Genomic DNA, 16,873 nt, shown 5'->3' with positions numbered 1-16,873 from the left:
AAAAAAATCGTCACCCTCTCGGTTTCGAGTAAGACAGTAACATCACTTCATCGGGTCAACTGATCTACACAAAACCCGAGTTTACTACTACTACTTCTTTCGTAGTAACCTCTGGTCTCGTTCATCCTCCGCGCTTCGTTCGTTGAAGTTTACAAATTTCTTCGTGATTCAAGTGACCTTCCCTAGGACTTGTACTCATGGGCAGTCTTAGAATGAACACCGTAAACCATTTAGAGTAGATTCTCGTTTTGGGACGATGAATCTTATGGGTAGTTTGTAGACTTCATTCCTTCATCCACTCTGTCACAATTCAGATAAACTGTTTACCGTGCCCTCTAACATCTTATGACCCCACTTAATACTATTCCCCCTGTTTCCCCCGGTCAACCAAGAACTCGGAGCATTCCAGCCAACCTTTGGCAGAATATCTAGAAGACAATCTAGCTGAGCGACTTTGGATTCAGCTGTGCGATCTCGGAGTGGTGTTGCGTACCGAACTGAATCGCTTTAGTCGCGATGCTGTCCGTCTGATCGATACAGTGAGTGCTGCATAGGTCCTCATTCATTTCTACTGTGTTGCTTGGATGGTTGCATAAAGTTCTTATGTAGTGGTCATTTAATAGTTGTTTATTTTTGCTTCTTGTTCAGCTAGTTCTAATCTTTTTTATGTATCGCTGTTCCACAGGAACTACCACTATTGAATTTGTGGGAACATGATTACTGTGTGCAGCACATAAACGAGAGATTCAGTTGAGTCTCTCGTGAAAATAAGTGTATTTCTCGAAAACAGTTCAATTTGGGTTCGTGTAGAACATAAGATTGACGGAAATTCGGGGACTGCGCCTACCTGATGAGCCCCAAGAAGGGCGAAACCGGTCGTGGGCTGTCGAAGAGCTCTCAGCAACCTTGCGAGTAGTTTCCTTTTATGAGTGCATGATAACTGTTTGATTGGTTCCCTTCACTGTCCACTTCTGAATGTGATTGGGTTGGGACGCATTATGATTGCTCGTCCCCAGCCGCGCATAGTATAGTTGGCCCGTGAAAGTCAACCATCCCAGTTCATACCAGCCGAGACTATGTATTTAACGGCCTCATCAGTGGTGCCTCTCCCCAGGCATAATATATTTTTCCAACCTTTGATCCACTGTATTTACCATAGGCTGAAGAATTCTGGTGCGTGAACTTCAGCACACCATCGTTGCTGAGAGCACCGAAAACTCAGACAATTGGTTTGCCAGTCAAAGAGAAGTGATTAGTATGTGTATGTGGGGGGCGGGGGGGGGGGGGGGGNCCTCCTGTCCTACATGCTCCTGTATAGCTCTAACAGGTGGCTTTCTTGTACTTTGAGTTGTCAACTCGGAACCTGAGTTGCGTTAGGGTCCGTTGAATGTCTTTAATTCGCCAGGTTTGCTGCTCCGTTATTATTGATCCGTTGCCTTCTTACCTAATTGCTTGATTTCCCTCCACTCGATTTTTCTGATTGGATGACCTTCCGTGTTTTGTAGTTTCTTTTCTTTGGTCCGATTAATCCGCTGGTTATTGTTCTACTATTTGGTTTCCCCTTTGATTGGAGTCCAGTAGCTGGAGAATTACTTTGTTCGTAGGATTATGGATTGAAACAAGTGATATCCAGTAATGTTTCCTGCTGTAAAGCTTGTGTTCCATTATTCTGGTGACAAGCCTTGCAGCATGACCGACATAATGTTTTTTGTAGCAGTCATCACGTCGAAGTCTGTAGACTTTTGGTTTCGGATCGATCCTTCTCAATGTGTCTACTGCCCTGAAGACGGTCTATTCTCTGTCGTAGGTGTCTAACAGTCACTTTGGCGATCATGTGAAATTCCTTGGATAGTCATTAGATTTTGGCCTGTCTGATAAAGGCGATCAACAGGCCGAAAACCAAGCAGTTCAAGCTACCTGTATTCCACAAAATCACCAAATGACCACTACCACAAAGGACAGCTCTTCTGAATTTTTCATTGAATGGATGCATTCACATCTATGGTATTTACTCGTAAGTTCTATCTGCACTCCATGGAAACTTTGTTTTCTCATGCTTACCACCTTTTGTCCATAGACTAACTGGAACTCCTCAACAGTTTCAACGACTTCCTTCACAAGGGATCCAACATCTCCGAATAGCGTTCGAGATGTGGAGCTTATCGCCCTCCTTATCACAGGCTATTTACGATGGATAGTTTTGTATTATAAAACACATCGTGAAGGTATCCTGGTGCAACACGTTGGCGAGGAACGTGTGAAACTATTGAGCCAATTGCAGCAACGTCTGGTGAAAGAATCTTTGAACCCCGCCATGGAAACCCTGTGTACATTGTTGTAAGTAAATCGATTGGTGTATACACCTAAATCCCTCTCGGACTTCTCCATCCCAGGTGGTTCTTCCAAGGATGGAGAACCACACAACGTGTGATACTGGTTTCTGCTGTTTGGAAAACATCAACGCGCGTTTCGATCCAGATGTAATCTTGATTTACAGCGGAAATTTGATTTCACCCCACATTTTGTCATTTTGAGTGGAGCGGTAACCACCCTTGAAACGAAGCTGGTTGACGAATCATTGGCACCTTGTTCTGTATAAACCGGAACACCGATTTGAGAAGGCGATTCGCGGATAATGATACTAATTTGTATACTGTTATCAACCACAATCTTACAACAGACTGGTTTTAAGCGAACTTGCTGTTCCAAGGAACATGATCGAGCTACAGCGAAAGCCGTTTGCTCTTGTTACAGTGAATTTCACTGAAATGCTTTTTACTTACAATGAAATGGCCTGCTGAAAGGGACGTACTGTAGGGTTTTGGAATGCACTACTTTTTCACGAAAACGCGTGCAGCATATAGCGTATCGTGGGTGAAGTTGACCAGTATAGTTGAGCCCGACGTGAGTTATGAAGTCACTGGTTATACGGGTCTTAAAACCTGGAGCTGTTATTAGGAAGGGTGTTAGTATGTCAGGGCCAGTTATCGCTTTTAAAGCGGACGTCCAAAGAGCTACCAGCGCGTAATACAGTGTCGCTGACAGACTAATTCTCAAACATTAGAGTGGGCAGTTTGTATCCTTAACCCAGTTAGGGACAAGTGCTCTTTCGGACCCGGCTATACCTGAGTACTTTTATTAATGGGCCGTATTTGAATTCTGTGAATAAAGGTATGCCAGTCTGTTCAGTAGTTGACAAACATAAGTTTGAGGTTTTTCTAGCAGTGTTCCTGTCAAGTACTGTCACCGGCACATTTTCATCACGTGACACACTTGAAATGTCCAGCGTTTGCACAGCTAGTCTGTCACAAACTCACGCTTTCCCGTCTAACTTTAGTCGGATAATGTCAAATCGTCGACCTGGTTCTACACCCAGACCATCATCGAGTTAGTTACNAGTTGACCAGTATAGTTGAGCCCGACGGGAGTTATGAAGTCACTGGTTATACGGGTCTTAAAACCTGGAGCTGTTATTAGGAAGGGTGTTAGTATGTCAGGGCCAGTTATCGCTTTTAAAGCGGACGTCCAAAGAGCTACCAGCGCGTAATACAGTGTCGCTGAGAGACTAATTCTCAAACATTAGAGCGGGCAGTTTGTATCCTTAACCCAGTTAGGGACAAGTGCTCTTTCGGACCCGGCTATACCTGAGTACTTTTATTAATGGGCCGTATTTGAATTCTGTGAATAAAGGTATGCCAGTCTGTTCAGTAGTTGACAAACATAAGTTTGAGGTTTTTCTAGCAGTGTTCCTGTCAAGTACTGTCACCGGCACATTTTCATCACGTGACACACTTGAAATGTCCAGCGTTTGCACAGCTAGTCTGTCACAAACTCACGCTTTCCCGTCTAACTTTAGTCGGATAATGTCAAATCGTCGACCTGGTTCTACACCCAGACCATCATCGAGTTACCATTCACTGTTTGAAACCCCCGAAGGGTTGAGTGCGTCTTTCCTCGCAACTGCCCCATTGTTCTCACTCGACGCTTGCCCATGTTGGAGTATTGAGACAAATAAACGTAGATTAGGTTGTCGGTTCACCGACAAGATCAACTCCGCTAGTGTCGAACGTTTTCAACTAAATTGCCCTGCACTAAACAAACTGTCGACACTATTGGAACAGAAAATGTTGATTGAAAAACGCTCCTTCTCCCTTCAACACAGGCACATCTATTTCTCCAATGATGCATCCACAGACATTCGGTATAACAGGCTAATCGGTCATAGCCTTTCGTCTTTGGCCTCGTTATTCACCCTGTTCCCCGGTCTACCACTGGTTCCCGTCACGTCGTTTTCCCGATCTGATCGAACTTTGTTCAATGTGATTTTACACTGGATTGCATCAACTCTTCGTGACCGACCTGATCACCGCTGGAATTCTCAGTCGAACACTTTGGTTGCAACGTTGGTGATATTAAACAGCATGTTGCTTTTGGAGCCAAAACAGTCTGACTATTTAGTAAACGTTAGGCAGGAACTACTGAGTGCAACCGACCTCGGGGATCGTTTACTAAGTGCTGTCCCACAAACAAAAACGAAACTTTCTGGTGAGTTTTTCACTTGTCTGTATCGTTTTCCTCGGACTCATTAACTGCCTTTCTTTGCACAAAACAGACAAAGCATTTGTGCCATAATGCTCCTGACATATCATGTAGTCGTTAAACGCCGTCGCACAGTTATGATTGATCTTTCCTAAGGTGCATCCCTGGTCCAATTTGCTTCCTCAACAATGTATTCACGATACAGTAAAATTCGGCCCCACACAACTAAGGGTGAAGATGAGCGAAAACAAAATGCATGCTTTCCGGGAAGGATATTGGACCCTATCTTATTGGGAAAGGTCATTCATTCATGCATCTAAAAAATCGTTACTTTTAGAATGTTTTTTCATTATTTGGGTTGATCCGTTGGACATAAATAATGGGAATTTAGTGTTGTCTCCGAAAGACTAGGAGATGTCGAAATAGCTCGGTGGCTAAGGCGCGGACTTATTGATCGTGGTTCAGCCTCCGCATCTCAACTGCTCCTATCTTGGCTTGGGCAACCTAGAAGTGTCCCACTCCTCGTGCTTCCTTCGGGCGGCTTAGCAGGTATGCACCGAAAGGGCGTTGCAGCTGGACGAACGGAGTTGCGGACCCCGTCGTCCACTGTTTGGGCATAAGCAATATTTACAGGGCTGGGAAGAACCTAGTGATGATAGTTAGTTCTTTGAAAAAAAACTGATATGATGTTTACACATCAACTCAGTTCTTGGTCTGATCCTTCCAAACTAGCGAATTTCCAGGGTAAGAAGTTTGTTGAGTGTCCCGAGCTGTAAAAAACCACATACAGCTTTTCTTTTTGAAGGGTTACTTATTGGTGACATTTTGGAGGTTCAAATTCTCTCTGGACGCGCCATTGGCAACTTCCCATCCAAAGACGTACGCCGAGGATAATTCTGAAACCATGTTTTTTCGACAATGATACTTCCGAAAATATTGCATCTATTCCGACTACCTTCCAACGGCATTTTGCCGCCCGCGGTTTGTTTAAATGGTCAACTTTCCAAGGTCACCGGATGTCTCGAATTGAAAAATCCTCTGGTAATATTAGCTTCATCTTCTTTTCTAACACAAGAATAATTAAAACCTTTCACTGTCCATGGCAAACTTTTGGTCAAAATTGTCAAACACGGATATTTCTAAGAAAATATGTTTACAGGCCAAAGATCAGTCACTTATAAGGGCCAGGAAACCACCTTCACCACTTGTTAGTGTAAATGGAACATTCCTCAGTGCTGAATTTCATGACCGTACACATGTACCAACGTTATAGTCACCACACTGCATGAGACTAGACAATCTTCTTAGGTACGTCCTTGGCAACTATGGTCAGGCAGCACGGTACCGATGCTAGATAATATTCCTCTTGCCCGATATTTACTTCGCTGTGTTTATCAGTAAACCTACTTGCAGTTTTGCGTGGCTAGCTAGTTTCAATATGGCATTCGGTGTTCAGTGCGCCCAGAGTGATGATACGATCAGAGCGGACACAATGTTGCAGTAAAATGATATTGCAAAAACTGTACGCGCGAAGGTTAGCGTCACGATCACGAACACTTAACTAAAATTTTGGCGTTCTCTTGTATCTCTGTCTACGTATGAGTGGGCAACGATTTCACGTTTTCGCCAATAAGTCAACTGCGGACACAAACGACCGAGAGCGGCGAATTTTTGCAGCTGCTGGTAGAATGTGCGGCATTTGTCACTGCCATTTGAAAAAAGTTCTCTAACAAGCAAAAAGCATCGAATCTTGTCGTTTTGATAACACACCTCCTTGCAAAACAGTAGCATTGATCAGGAAGAACGAAAAATATTGAAAATGACCATCACGTCAAACACTAAACATTCAAATTGCTTTACTCGCGTGGCTGCTGAAATATCGCAAGTAGTTTATAATTCCTCAATAATTCGATATCGGCGGTAGTCCTTTAGACCGCGCCTCAATATACCCGGATCCCTCATTCCAAAAGCATCCTCAGGTACGTTTGAGACGAAAATGAAACTTCATCCAGTTGCTTTTGAAAAGCACCAAAGTGCAACAGGATTTTCATAAAGGAAACTATTCACAAGGTTGCTGAAATTTCTTCGTCAGCCCACGACAGGTTTCGCCCTTCTTGGGGCTTATCAGGTAGGCGCAGTCCCCGAGTTTCCGTCACCCTTATGTTCTACTTGAACCCAGGATTTTGTTCACGCCTCTTTGCATCGGAAACCGCATTGGTTATGCAGACTGATGACGAAACGCTTGAAAATCAATTGCGAAGCTCACGGAACAGATCAAAAACCGTTCAACCAACTACGCCTCTGGTCGAATGCTGTTTACTAACAATCTTATCATACTGAATATACGCGTATAATAGAATTATATGGCGAGGTCCTTGCCTGAACAACTTGTGGGTTCGGCGACTCAAGACGGACTACCGATATCAGTGGGTTGGGTAGAAATAAAATCGGGGTTACTGGTTCCGTATACAAGCGAGAAAATCGTTCGGAATTCCGATCTTTTGGCCTTTAGGACAATGAGCTGCAGATATGAATAATTAGGCTTTTTCAGCGTGATTTTCTGACAGTACGAAGGATCTGAACGGATGGGTTTTCATCATTTTCTGGGGAAAATTGTTGTGAAAAGAGAGGACCAGGGTAGGCATCAGGCCAAGGGGACTCGTGAATCAAGAAAACTGAATCCATGGACTGTGTTAGTAAGTGAGGGCAGACTGAGGAAGGGACAAAGTTGCTCACGTAACAATGAGCATGAATATTGCAACCTTCAACTAGCTTCACTGTTGTTTTTCTGGGGAACTGCTACCACATTAAGTTATATTTGTTTTTGGAGGGTTCCACAGAATTCCACGTTTATTAGTTGTCTGATTACAACTTGCGTCCAGGATTATATCGCGTGAAAGAGCTAATTAAAAACAACTTTTGGAGCATAGGACTGTTGTTTGGCGTATCACGCGTTTCGTCTTATCATCGGGCATTGGGTGGATGTAGTTAAGGTCACTGCACACGTTCCTGGCTTTGATGTGCAAGTTTCGATCGATGTCTCAGACTGATAGGATTCGAAAGTCCACAAACACATCAACCTTCTAAGTGGGTATTCCGATTAATCATGATTGCTGAAGTCTAAGTAAGCGCAGATTTGTGAACGTATCAATTTANATCTCACCGGGGCGTGTTACTTTCAGCGAAATTTTCCCACTTGGTGACTCAAGCGAATGTATTCGTCGGATCACCGGAGTATTCACTTCTTCGATGAATCTGGTATTTTTTATTGAGGCGTGACAGCTTATTTCACGAATAGCACACATCTTCAGAAGTTTTACTGTCGCACATGAAGGTATACGGTCATTTATTGAACCTTACTAGTAAGTATATCATGCGTTCGTTCGAATTCAACGTAACTTATGAGCCCACAACTTTGAGATACTTTTGAAACCGTGCCTAGTGACCGGCATTTAGAATGCGATCAGACTCCAGAAATCGTTGCTGTTTCAAAACGATGTATACAGAAAAGCGTTTGAATCAATTTCATGACAGACTAACCAGCATCGAGGCGCGCAACCTTATCACATCAACGTAAATCCCTCTAATGATCAGGGAATATAACGACGGTTGTACAAATTCTGTGACACTATTCAAACAACTGACTATGTCTTGGATCAAACATTGTAAATCTGGAAGTTACACGGTGGAGCTTTGGAATGAGAAATCAATTCCAGTGATATCGATCCTAAGTTGGAAGCTGGTACGATTGAGTGCAGTAGGTCCTACTGAGTCCTTTTTACCCAACTGCGTATACTTTCAATGATTGCGGTGTTCCAGAAACTTGCTGGTTTTTAAACTTGCTTGTTTTTGCCTCTCATCTGGAATTATTCGCAATTTTGGTCTATCCCTATTTGCCTTTTATGCAACCATTCTGGGCTACCGCATCAACCTGCTGGCAATAGGATACTGCTGTTTGAATTTGTTTGCTTCGATGTGTCTGTTTTTCTCAATTCTCCAGGTTCAATGCTTGAACTGTGTGGTGAGGTTTTAGTACTCTCAGTCTGCTACGTGCGAGAAGTACTCCAGAGCGAACAACTCTCTCAGAACCGTGAGCATCTCAAAGGTGAGTGTGCTTCTAGTGGGGTGGGCTACTCGATTATGCTTGGTAACCGAAACTCTAGTATACTGCCTCCGGTTAGGCTGAGGGTCACCCTTACAGCATTACGACTTAGTCAATTATTGTTTTATTCACTCCCACCAGTCTTAAATGAACGCAGAGCTCTCCACTAGAATACGATTTTAATTTTTCCCCTGTGTTTCCTGCACTTTACGCTTCTATTCCCCAGCACATTTCGTAATTACTGTGTTTGAAAGGCTGTTACACGGTGACCAACGTAATCGCAAATTTCAAATGAAAGTACACGAGTCTGTGTAATGGGTTGATGAAACAGTAGTGTTGAAAAGTTCGAAGGAAGTCCCGCCAAAAATGTCATGTGACACTTTATGTTAGGCAGTGGACTTGTGTGAGCGAGTGAACGCACGTCGGTTTGACAAGGATGTCAACCAGCACAGTCGGCAGAGTTAGCGAAAATGCATTGATATGTAATCACCTTTGACAGAAGTCATCTATCGGCACTTGAGACACAGACAGATCCCAACACGAGACATCATTGGGAGGCTTTGATTCTACATGGATGTCCCCACTCACATAGATGAATAAAGCCAACTCTAATGTACAAAAGACACTGAAGCATCAGCGTTAGGACTGATGTTGAACCTTACGATGACGAGCTGTAACTTGGTGAATGAGATGTGAGACTTCAAACTTAACACACTACTCATAATGTAGCTGAAAGCTCTTCGACAACCCACGACCGGTTTCGTTATTCTTGGGGTTCATCAGATCCCAAGAAAAGCGAATCTATTCGTGGGCTTTCGATGAGTAGAGTGTTACATCTGGACAACAACGTATTGCGCTATCTCAACTATAGTACCAACTATACATGAGGCGGCCTGGTGCAGCATTAACGGGGGATTCGCCTGGATTTACTTGTGTCTTCTGTCAATACCATATTCGTGTGCAGATGGGAGTATGTATGACGAATTCAATACAAAACTAATATGATTGATAAAATTCCTTTGCAAATTTTACCGTAAAATTGCCGATTTATCTAAATTGTGGTGACTCTTCGCTGACTTCCACCTATGAACGCACAACCGATAATCCAGTCCGATTTGATGATTCGGTGGCATGCGGCGTGGTATGGTCCCATCCTCGAATGCTCCAAGTGACACTAAATGAAAAATATACATAACGTGTCGGATATCCCGACCTAAAGTTGCCGCCTTGTTGTGGTGCCCTGGCTTAAGTGCTGCAATTATCTCGCAGCTACACTGGCTGGAATTTCGTTCTACAAGGTGCGACCATGCTAGGAAGGCCAAAGGGGAGAAGCGAGACCCCGTACTACGAGTAATCGTGCTAGGAGGCGGTCTGGGGGTAAAGTCGTACAGCCCTCTGCTATAGGAGTGTGAGGGCAGTAAGGCGACGAGCATGTCCATATTCATGGAAGCAGCGATGATGCCTTCCCCCGAGTGAGGACGGGTTAGAAAAGGCGAGCCCCAAAAGCTGCACATTCTAATCGCCCAACAGTTGACCGTAACGGCTGGCCCATTGTTCAAGACGGTCGAAATACTTTTGGAACCAAAGAGTTCGGTGCTGCTCAAAATGCACTTGGTGTGCGCAGCCGCATCAAGAGTGAGACAATAACTCCATACTTCCTACGGGTTAGACCAACCCGCTTTCGCCGAGCAGGTCAGATTATTGGGTCATCGGTTCCGGGCAGGATCACCCAAGAATACCTTAACAACTGCTGCACCGCGGGTCAGACTTTTGAGTTAGAGGCTAGGGGCAGTGTCCCCGAACAAAATCCTACATACTCACACTGCCTTGTAGGTCAAACTTCAAAGGTTCAAGGTGGGGTACTTCAACTAAACCCCCTTCCTCGGCTTGAGCGACCGGGAAGTATCATTTGTCCGCACAGTTCTGTGTCCCGTGATAAACCTCCTCAACCCCTTCCCATCAAACAAGCAAAGGTCACTGAGACACTTGACTGTCAGTTATCTGATCGAATGGCCTTATAGGTCACTGAGACACTTGACTGTCAGTTCCCTGATCGAATGGCCTTATGCTCCTCGCTGCCTTTTACCAATAAACAAAATAACACCCCTTCTAAATCACGATATCCTTTCTACATCTCAGAAGGCCAAGTATGAACTCGCCTCTTTCACATTTCTCCCTCCGTGTGTCCGGTGACCCAGAATCGATGACTCGTGGAATATATGGCGTGGAAGTTGCACTCAGTCCCAGAGTTGAACACGCTTTGTTGAATTGGATCCCAGTGAACGGTCATCTTTGCCCCGTCCGATTATCCAGCTCAATTAAGCTCAATATCTCTCGGCATGAAAAGCGGCGTCTGTTTGTAGTATCCGCTTATTCCCCAACGGACTGCAGTTCTGATGCTGATACTTTCGAGAGCTGTCCGGGCTCATTCACCAAGCAAAAAGGCACTCACATTGTGATCTTTGCTGGCGATTTGAATGCTCAAGTAGGTCGTCTGAGCGCCTTGGAATCACATTTGGGCGGTCGATTAGGAGCCGATTCACGTTGCACAGACAACAGAGGTAGACTCCTTCATTTCTGTGCTCATCATCAACTGTTTCTGGCAGCGGCACAGCTGCCTTCCCAGTCTTCCCAATTAAACGTCCTCTGACAGATCGGTCCTTACGCACCAATTTATCATCTCCCGCCCCCGACGCGCAACTGCCTACCCCACCTTCCCAAATTATTGGTGGACAACACTGGCAGCCACATCCACTGCACGACAAGTACGCGGTTCTTACAGCTTATAGTAATAAAGATGGTCATCATCACAACGGGCATTTGGGTCAAAAACGATTCCACTGTCAGTCAGCTTCACCAAACGTCTTCAATTCCGTGTATGAGCTATTGCTTTTGTGCAGGTATATGGGGTAAACCGTCGATGTTGTACTGCAGGACCAGCAAGAATGGAAACTAGAGTACCCTTTTTCGTGGACTGGTTAGTCCGAATACTAGCGAGTTCAGTGAATTGCTAATCCAAAATCGCTGTCACAGTAAAAAAGGAACAACGATACTGACCTGTTTTTTCGCTGATGTGTTAAGATGATCACCTCGAAGTATCATCTATCGTGCCTACGCCGCCAGTGCGAACAGTCGGTTCGCATCAAGTTACATGTTCCAAAAGGCATATCCACGAATCGCACTGTTGGTTTGATTGAACGGTCTACGGATATCCCGTAGACCATCCGTATCCCAAATGGCATCTCGCTAGCATCGTATCCCCCTAGCAACACGTAGGTCAACACGCTCTGGCGGCCATGCCCTAACGGTAACCTCTTTCAGCTGGTCGCTACCGACCAGTCAGAACAATGAAACGGTTCTTGTTCCATCCCGAGGAAGGAATTTTACGAGGCAAAAAATACTGTAACACGATTGTTCTTTGCATGCGAATGCGAATATTGTCCCTCTACTGTGTCCAACACATGCCTACCCTGGGTACACAACCTCAGTGATGCGTGATGTCCATAGTTGATCTGATGGTGTTCTTACTTTTATCTTCAGATTGAAGTTTCTCCCGATCGACAGATTGTTTTCTAATTAACTGCACCATGTTGCTGAAAGTCATTGTGCCTGAATTATTGAAATCGTCCGAGTGAATGAGGTACGACAACCTGTGTTCAAACCCTATGCAGGCACTGCCGGACGATCTGATCACATTTCGTTATACAAATAAAAATGTAGGAAGGCACGTTTTCTCCATTTTATGAATTCACGATTCGGGTCGAATTTCTTGGGTTCATAGGACAACAAGAACAATTTTGGCCTATCACACTATATTTGCATGTCCGATGAACAGGATGTATCATATGCATGTGTGCTTACTTGGATAAAAATAAAGAAGACTTGAAGTAATAAGTACGATGAGGAACTGCAATATAGAAACCGAGTGTCGTACTTAGTCCATCGGGTTCATCAAGTGCAACTGTTCGGGTGGGCGCAGTATTTGGCTTAAGACAATACTATATAGATCAAGGGCTGGGAAACTTGAGGCTGAGATTTAGCGATAATTCGTTGTAAGCATCCAGCTTTTCCCTGAATTCCCGTAACTGACCCCGAGAAGTTTCACAACGGATTGTGTGTTCTCTTTCTGTGCAGGTTCAACGACTTTTTTGTGAAGTCCACAAACGTTTTTTGCCTCAATCTTCCATTCTTTTGCAGCCCGTTTGATGTCACAACTCAACTCTTATGTTCCCGTTCTTCAAGAGCGGTTTGAAAATAGTGAAGATTCCAGCTCTACACTCTCCAGACTGACCCAAGGTAAGCGTGTTTGAAGCGTGTGATGCTTGTGAGCACAAAGATCGTCTGAATACCGAGGGTAAAATGGAGAGTATACTTTGACACTTTGATATAAAACAAGGTGTACATTTGAAGTCCAGTGTATAAGAAACGAGTCGCTGAGCCGTTCAACACTGTCGTACGAATGCTCACAAATGCTGGTTAGGTGCTTTCTGGAATCAAATTCCTGTTCATTCCTCTGTATGTCGGGTGAAAGTTGGCTTTAGTCTGTCTTCTGAGGCTCGGACAGCAGATGGAATTAGGGCATCAAGGCCGGAAAAAGTTGACCAAGACCCTAATACTCCTGAAAACTCTTCGAGAGCCCACGATCGGTTCCGCCCTTCTTGGAGTTCATCAGGTAGGCACAGTCCCAGAACCTCTGTCAAACTCAAACTGCACAGAACTATCGGACTACACTCGTTTGCATACCGATTTGGTTTTGAAGGGAGATCCACCTGGAAACCGCGTGGATCTCTCGTTTATGGTATTATTAAGCTTGAAAATTCAACTGGGTCCCAGGCGAGTCTCCCGTCAAAACCAAATTAGTATGCGAATGGGCGTACTTCGTCAATTAGGACTGTCAATGTACCTCAGCAGAATGGTTTGTATGTTGGGGTGATTACTGGGTGCTTACTTTCATGTGCCCTGCATAAATACGTTGAATTTTGCTTATCCTGTATTTTTGCAATTCGTTACGTAGGTTTGCACTCGGCTGTTGCATGCATCATACCCTCAACGTGCCAAGTGGCTTAGTTTATTTTATGCTTCATGGTTGGATTGAAAGGATTCAGCTGTAATACTGTTGGTTTACAGACACATTTTGTATAAAGTATCGTTCCTCACTGAGGGACAATTTCACCGTTCCCCGTAGGTTCGTTACTAAAACTCCCATACCACTTTGAGACACCTCTAAGATGCTGCTCTCGTCGCCTTACTTTGCGTTACTTCTAATCGAGCGAGATGATGAAGAGGTTCTAATATCCAGTTTTTTTTAACTAAATGCAATAATGTCGACAGAAGATCCTTGCTTATGATTGATCGTCAACTGGGCCATGAAGTTGTTGAGGCAAAGATAACGAGCTGGTTCGCAAAACGTGACCGGTCACTCTGATAATTGCCCATTGTAACAAGATGGATGGTCGTATACATCAGTAAACGATCTTCGGTTTCCAAAAGTGACTTCGAATGAAAGTCTAATAGCCCCGTGGTGACTGAATGATGGATGTGCACTCTGAGTCGATTCGACTAGCGAACACGAGCAGAAGACAAACCACAAAAGAACTTAACAAATCATTAAAACCGTCGACAGGGTTTGCTTTGATAAGCTTACTCTAGTAAAGTCGTTTGGACGTTAGTTTTCTTCTCCTCGTCATTTTCGTCCTGCGGCTTTGCGTTAGGTTTCTTCGGAGCGTTAAGGAAAACGTTTCGTTTTTTTGCGACACCTAAATATAAGGACCAACTAGCCGAGTGTGAAGTGGCTCTGAAGACAGTAAAGAGAAGCTGTTCAGGAATACGCCCGAAAAACTGTCTTGGAATAGGAACTGCTTATGCGGAAATAGTTCGGTTATCGTCGAAGAGTCTGAGCTGCTACAGAATTTCAATAGCTCGGTTGGCTACCTTAGTTGTTGACAGTCGGTTGGGAAACGTTTCATGTCCAATCGAGAAAGATTTGTCATTCGGCCACCGGGTGGGTGTTTCCTCTTCACCTGCTTGCGTTTACATAGTTCACTCTACAACGTGATTGGACTCCAAGAAGATCGATTTTCCCGATGACCCGTTGCGCTGTGCTGCGGTCAGTCACAAACGGAATGCGTATTGTCTTTGCTTTGGACGTTGGCCTCTAAGCCAACCACGGACCCACCACTACACTCCACCACGCAGTCTAACAGCGCACTGATAATGTCACCTCGATTGGTGATAAAACCTGTAAAAACAATTACGTGCGCACAGAAACAAATATTTTGACAATTAAGTTATCCAGTGAGGCATTGTCCCTGAGCCTTTGTCTCTTAACTGCAGACAATCCGCGATATAGCGAAATGCACTCATTTGCAAACTAATTTTGTTTTGCAAGAAACTTACCTGAAACCCAGCTGAATTTCTCGTTTGTGATGTTTCCATGCAACTGAATGTGCTGCACCAGGTCGCCTCATGTTTCCGTCGCTACGATATTCGAAATATCGTGATACATGTATATTCGTAATGTACTGCTCATAAGGTTGTCGACGAGTCCGCGATATACGTAACTCATTCCGCGCTCCTTCAACATCTCCGTGTTTGGCAGTTACGACTTATGGATCTAGTGAGTGTTGATAATACTGACCAACCAGTCGACAGTACGATAGCCGCTGTTGCAAAATTTCCACCATGAAGCATGCTGCCATCATCCGAACAGTTTTGCATACCTGATCAATCAAGAGTTTGGTGATAATGCCTTATAATTTTTATTGTTTGAGAGGGATGGCGCGCATCGATTGCCAACTAATCAACCACCAGATGGCTGCTGCTTTTGTTCTGTTTCGAGGAAGCCTCTTGCACAGAAATCATTCCCAGTCAAAGGGAATATTGAATGCTCAATTTGCATTGCTGGGCGTTGATTTGTGAACAAGCAAATCTCCTAGCTCAGTGAACCAATCAACAAACAGCATCTGGGGTTTATCGTAGTTGATGAGCCACCATGTTGACACAAAGCCTTGAATTCTCCTCATGATAGTTTTTTTATGTTGTCTGAGAGTCTGTTTGTAGCGAATGAACTTTTTATTTCACAGTCGCCTAGACCTTTGTCAAGTTCCGATTTGAAGAGTTCACTTGGCTCAGTAATTGATTGATTAATCTAGTTTTAGTGCATGGCTGTTTGAGAATCTTTTGTCTGGAAGCTTCTATCAGAGTAGAGGAAAAAAGGTTCGGAATTGGTTACCTATGATCCAATTCAGGCAATATGAATGTCATGATAAATTGCATTGCTCGATGTCTCTCTTCTGTTTTGTTTTCTAATTGAATAGCGCTGACGGAGCTGTGCTCCGTGGATCCGTCGTTTCAACCTGTATTGGGAAAAAAAACTGTTTGTGGCTGACCTGAAAACCTCACACTATTTTGTACATGACTGTCCAGTTGTAAAATATATCGTCTTTTATATTCTTTCGTGATCAGTTTCCTCCATTATGGGGACTCCGTGAACGAAGCTTGTAGCGAGGCCTTTCCTGTGCATAAGAAAACCATGAGGCAGACTCGCAGATCAGTGGACACGCCGACGAGGTCACATAGCTTTGTTTCTGGCTTATGATTTACTGAGATTCCATGTGATACACTACCAGTTAGAGTTGCATAATTCACTCTCGTCCTACTTAGCTGACTCGCCATTTGCTAGGAATGCCCTCCCACACATTATACCGAATTGGTCTAGTTGACGTCTAAACGGTATCCCTCCGTTCACGACATGTTCTGCCCAGTCCACCGTGCAGGCAAGCGCTGAACTCGAATCTCACCTTTAGGAGAGCCATTCGAACAGGTGAATAAGAGTGCCGGATCTTCTTTGATTGTGACGGGAACGAGAGTGGACTTTATTTTGACAGCACTGTATGTTAGCTTGAGAGATACTTGTAAAAACGATTTGATAAGTGTGAAGTTACTGTCACCTCTATAACTGGTAAGTACGGATAGATTAATTTCGGCTGGACATTTAAGGTAACACGATAGGCCTGTTTAGATCTCGACCACTTTCCCACTCATCATGCTGGACACCCATTTTCCGGNTAAGAGTGCCGGATCTTCTTTGATTGTGACGGGAACGAGGGTGGACTTTATTTTGGCAGCACTGTATATTAGCTTGAGAGATATTTGTAAAAATGATTTGATAAGTGTGAAGCTACTGTCACCTCTATAACTGGTAAGTACGGATAGATTAATTTCGGCTGGGAC

At 44.1% G+C, this 16,873-nt stretch overlaps 1 protein-coding gene across 1 annotated transcript in view; it reads left to right on the top strand.

Annotated features, from left to right (window-relative positions):
* T265_10220 (hypothetical protein) overlaps positions 1-16,873 on the top strand; it is a gene marked incomplete at both ends in the record, with an annotated part of 49,642 nt that overhangs the window by 19,994 nt on the left and 12,775 nt on the right. Inside the window, 6 exons of the mRNA XM_009176529.1 lie at positions 393-539; positions 2,078-2,337; positions 4,022-4,545; positions 8,540-8,644; positions 10,840-11,202; positions 12,839-12,937. Of these exons, the coding sequence (XP_009174793.1) occupies positions 393-539; positions 2,078-2,337; positions 4,022-4,545; positions 8,540-8,644; positions 10,840-11,202; positions 12,839-12,937 (1,498 nt within the window). The remainder of the gene's footprint in view (positions 1-392; positions 540-2,077; positions 2,338-4,021; positions 4,546-8,539; positions 8,645-10,839; positions 11,203-12,838; positions 12,938-16,873) is intronic.

This window comes from Opisthorchis viverrini (assembly GCF_000715545.1).
Source record: "Opisthorchis viverrini unplaced genomic scaffold opera_v5_346, whole genome shotgun sequence".
Lineage (NCBI taxonomy): Eukaryota > Metazoa > Platyhelminthes > Trematoda > Opisthorchiida > Opisthorchiidae > Opisthorchis > Opisthorchis viverrini.
The sequence above is the reverse complement of the archived record's forward strand: the minus strand, read 5'-3'. Positions and strand labels throughout refer to the sequence as shown.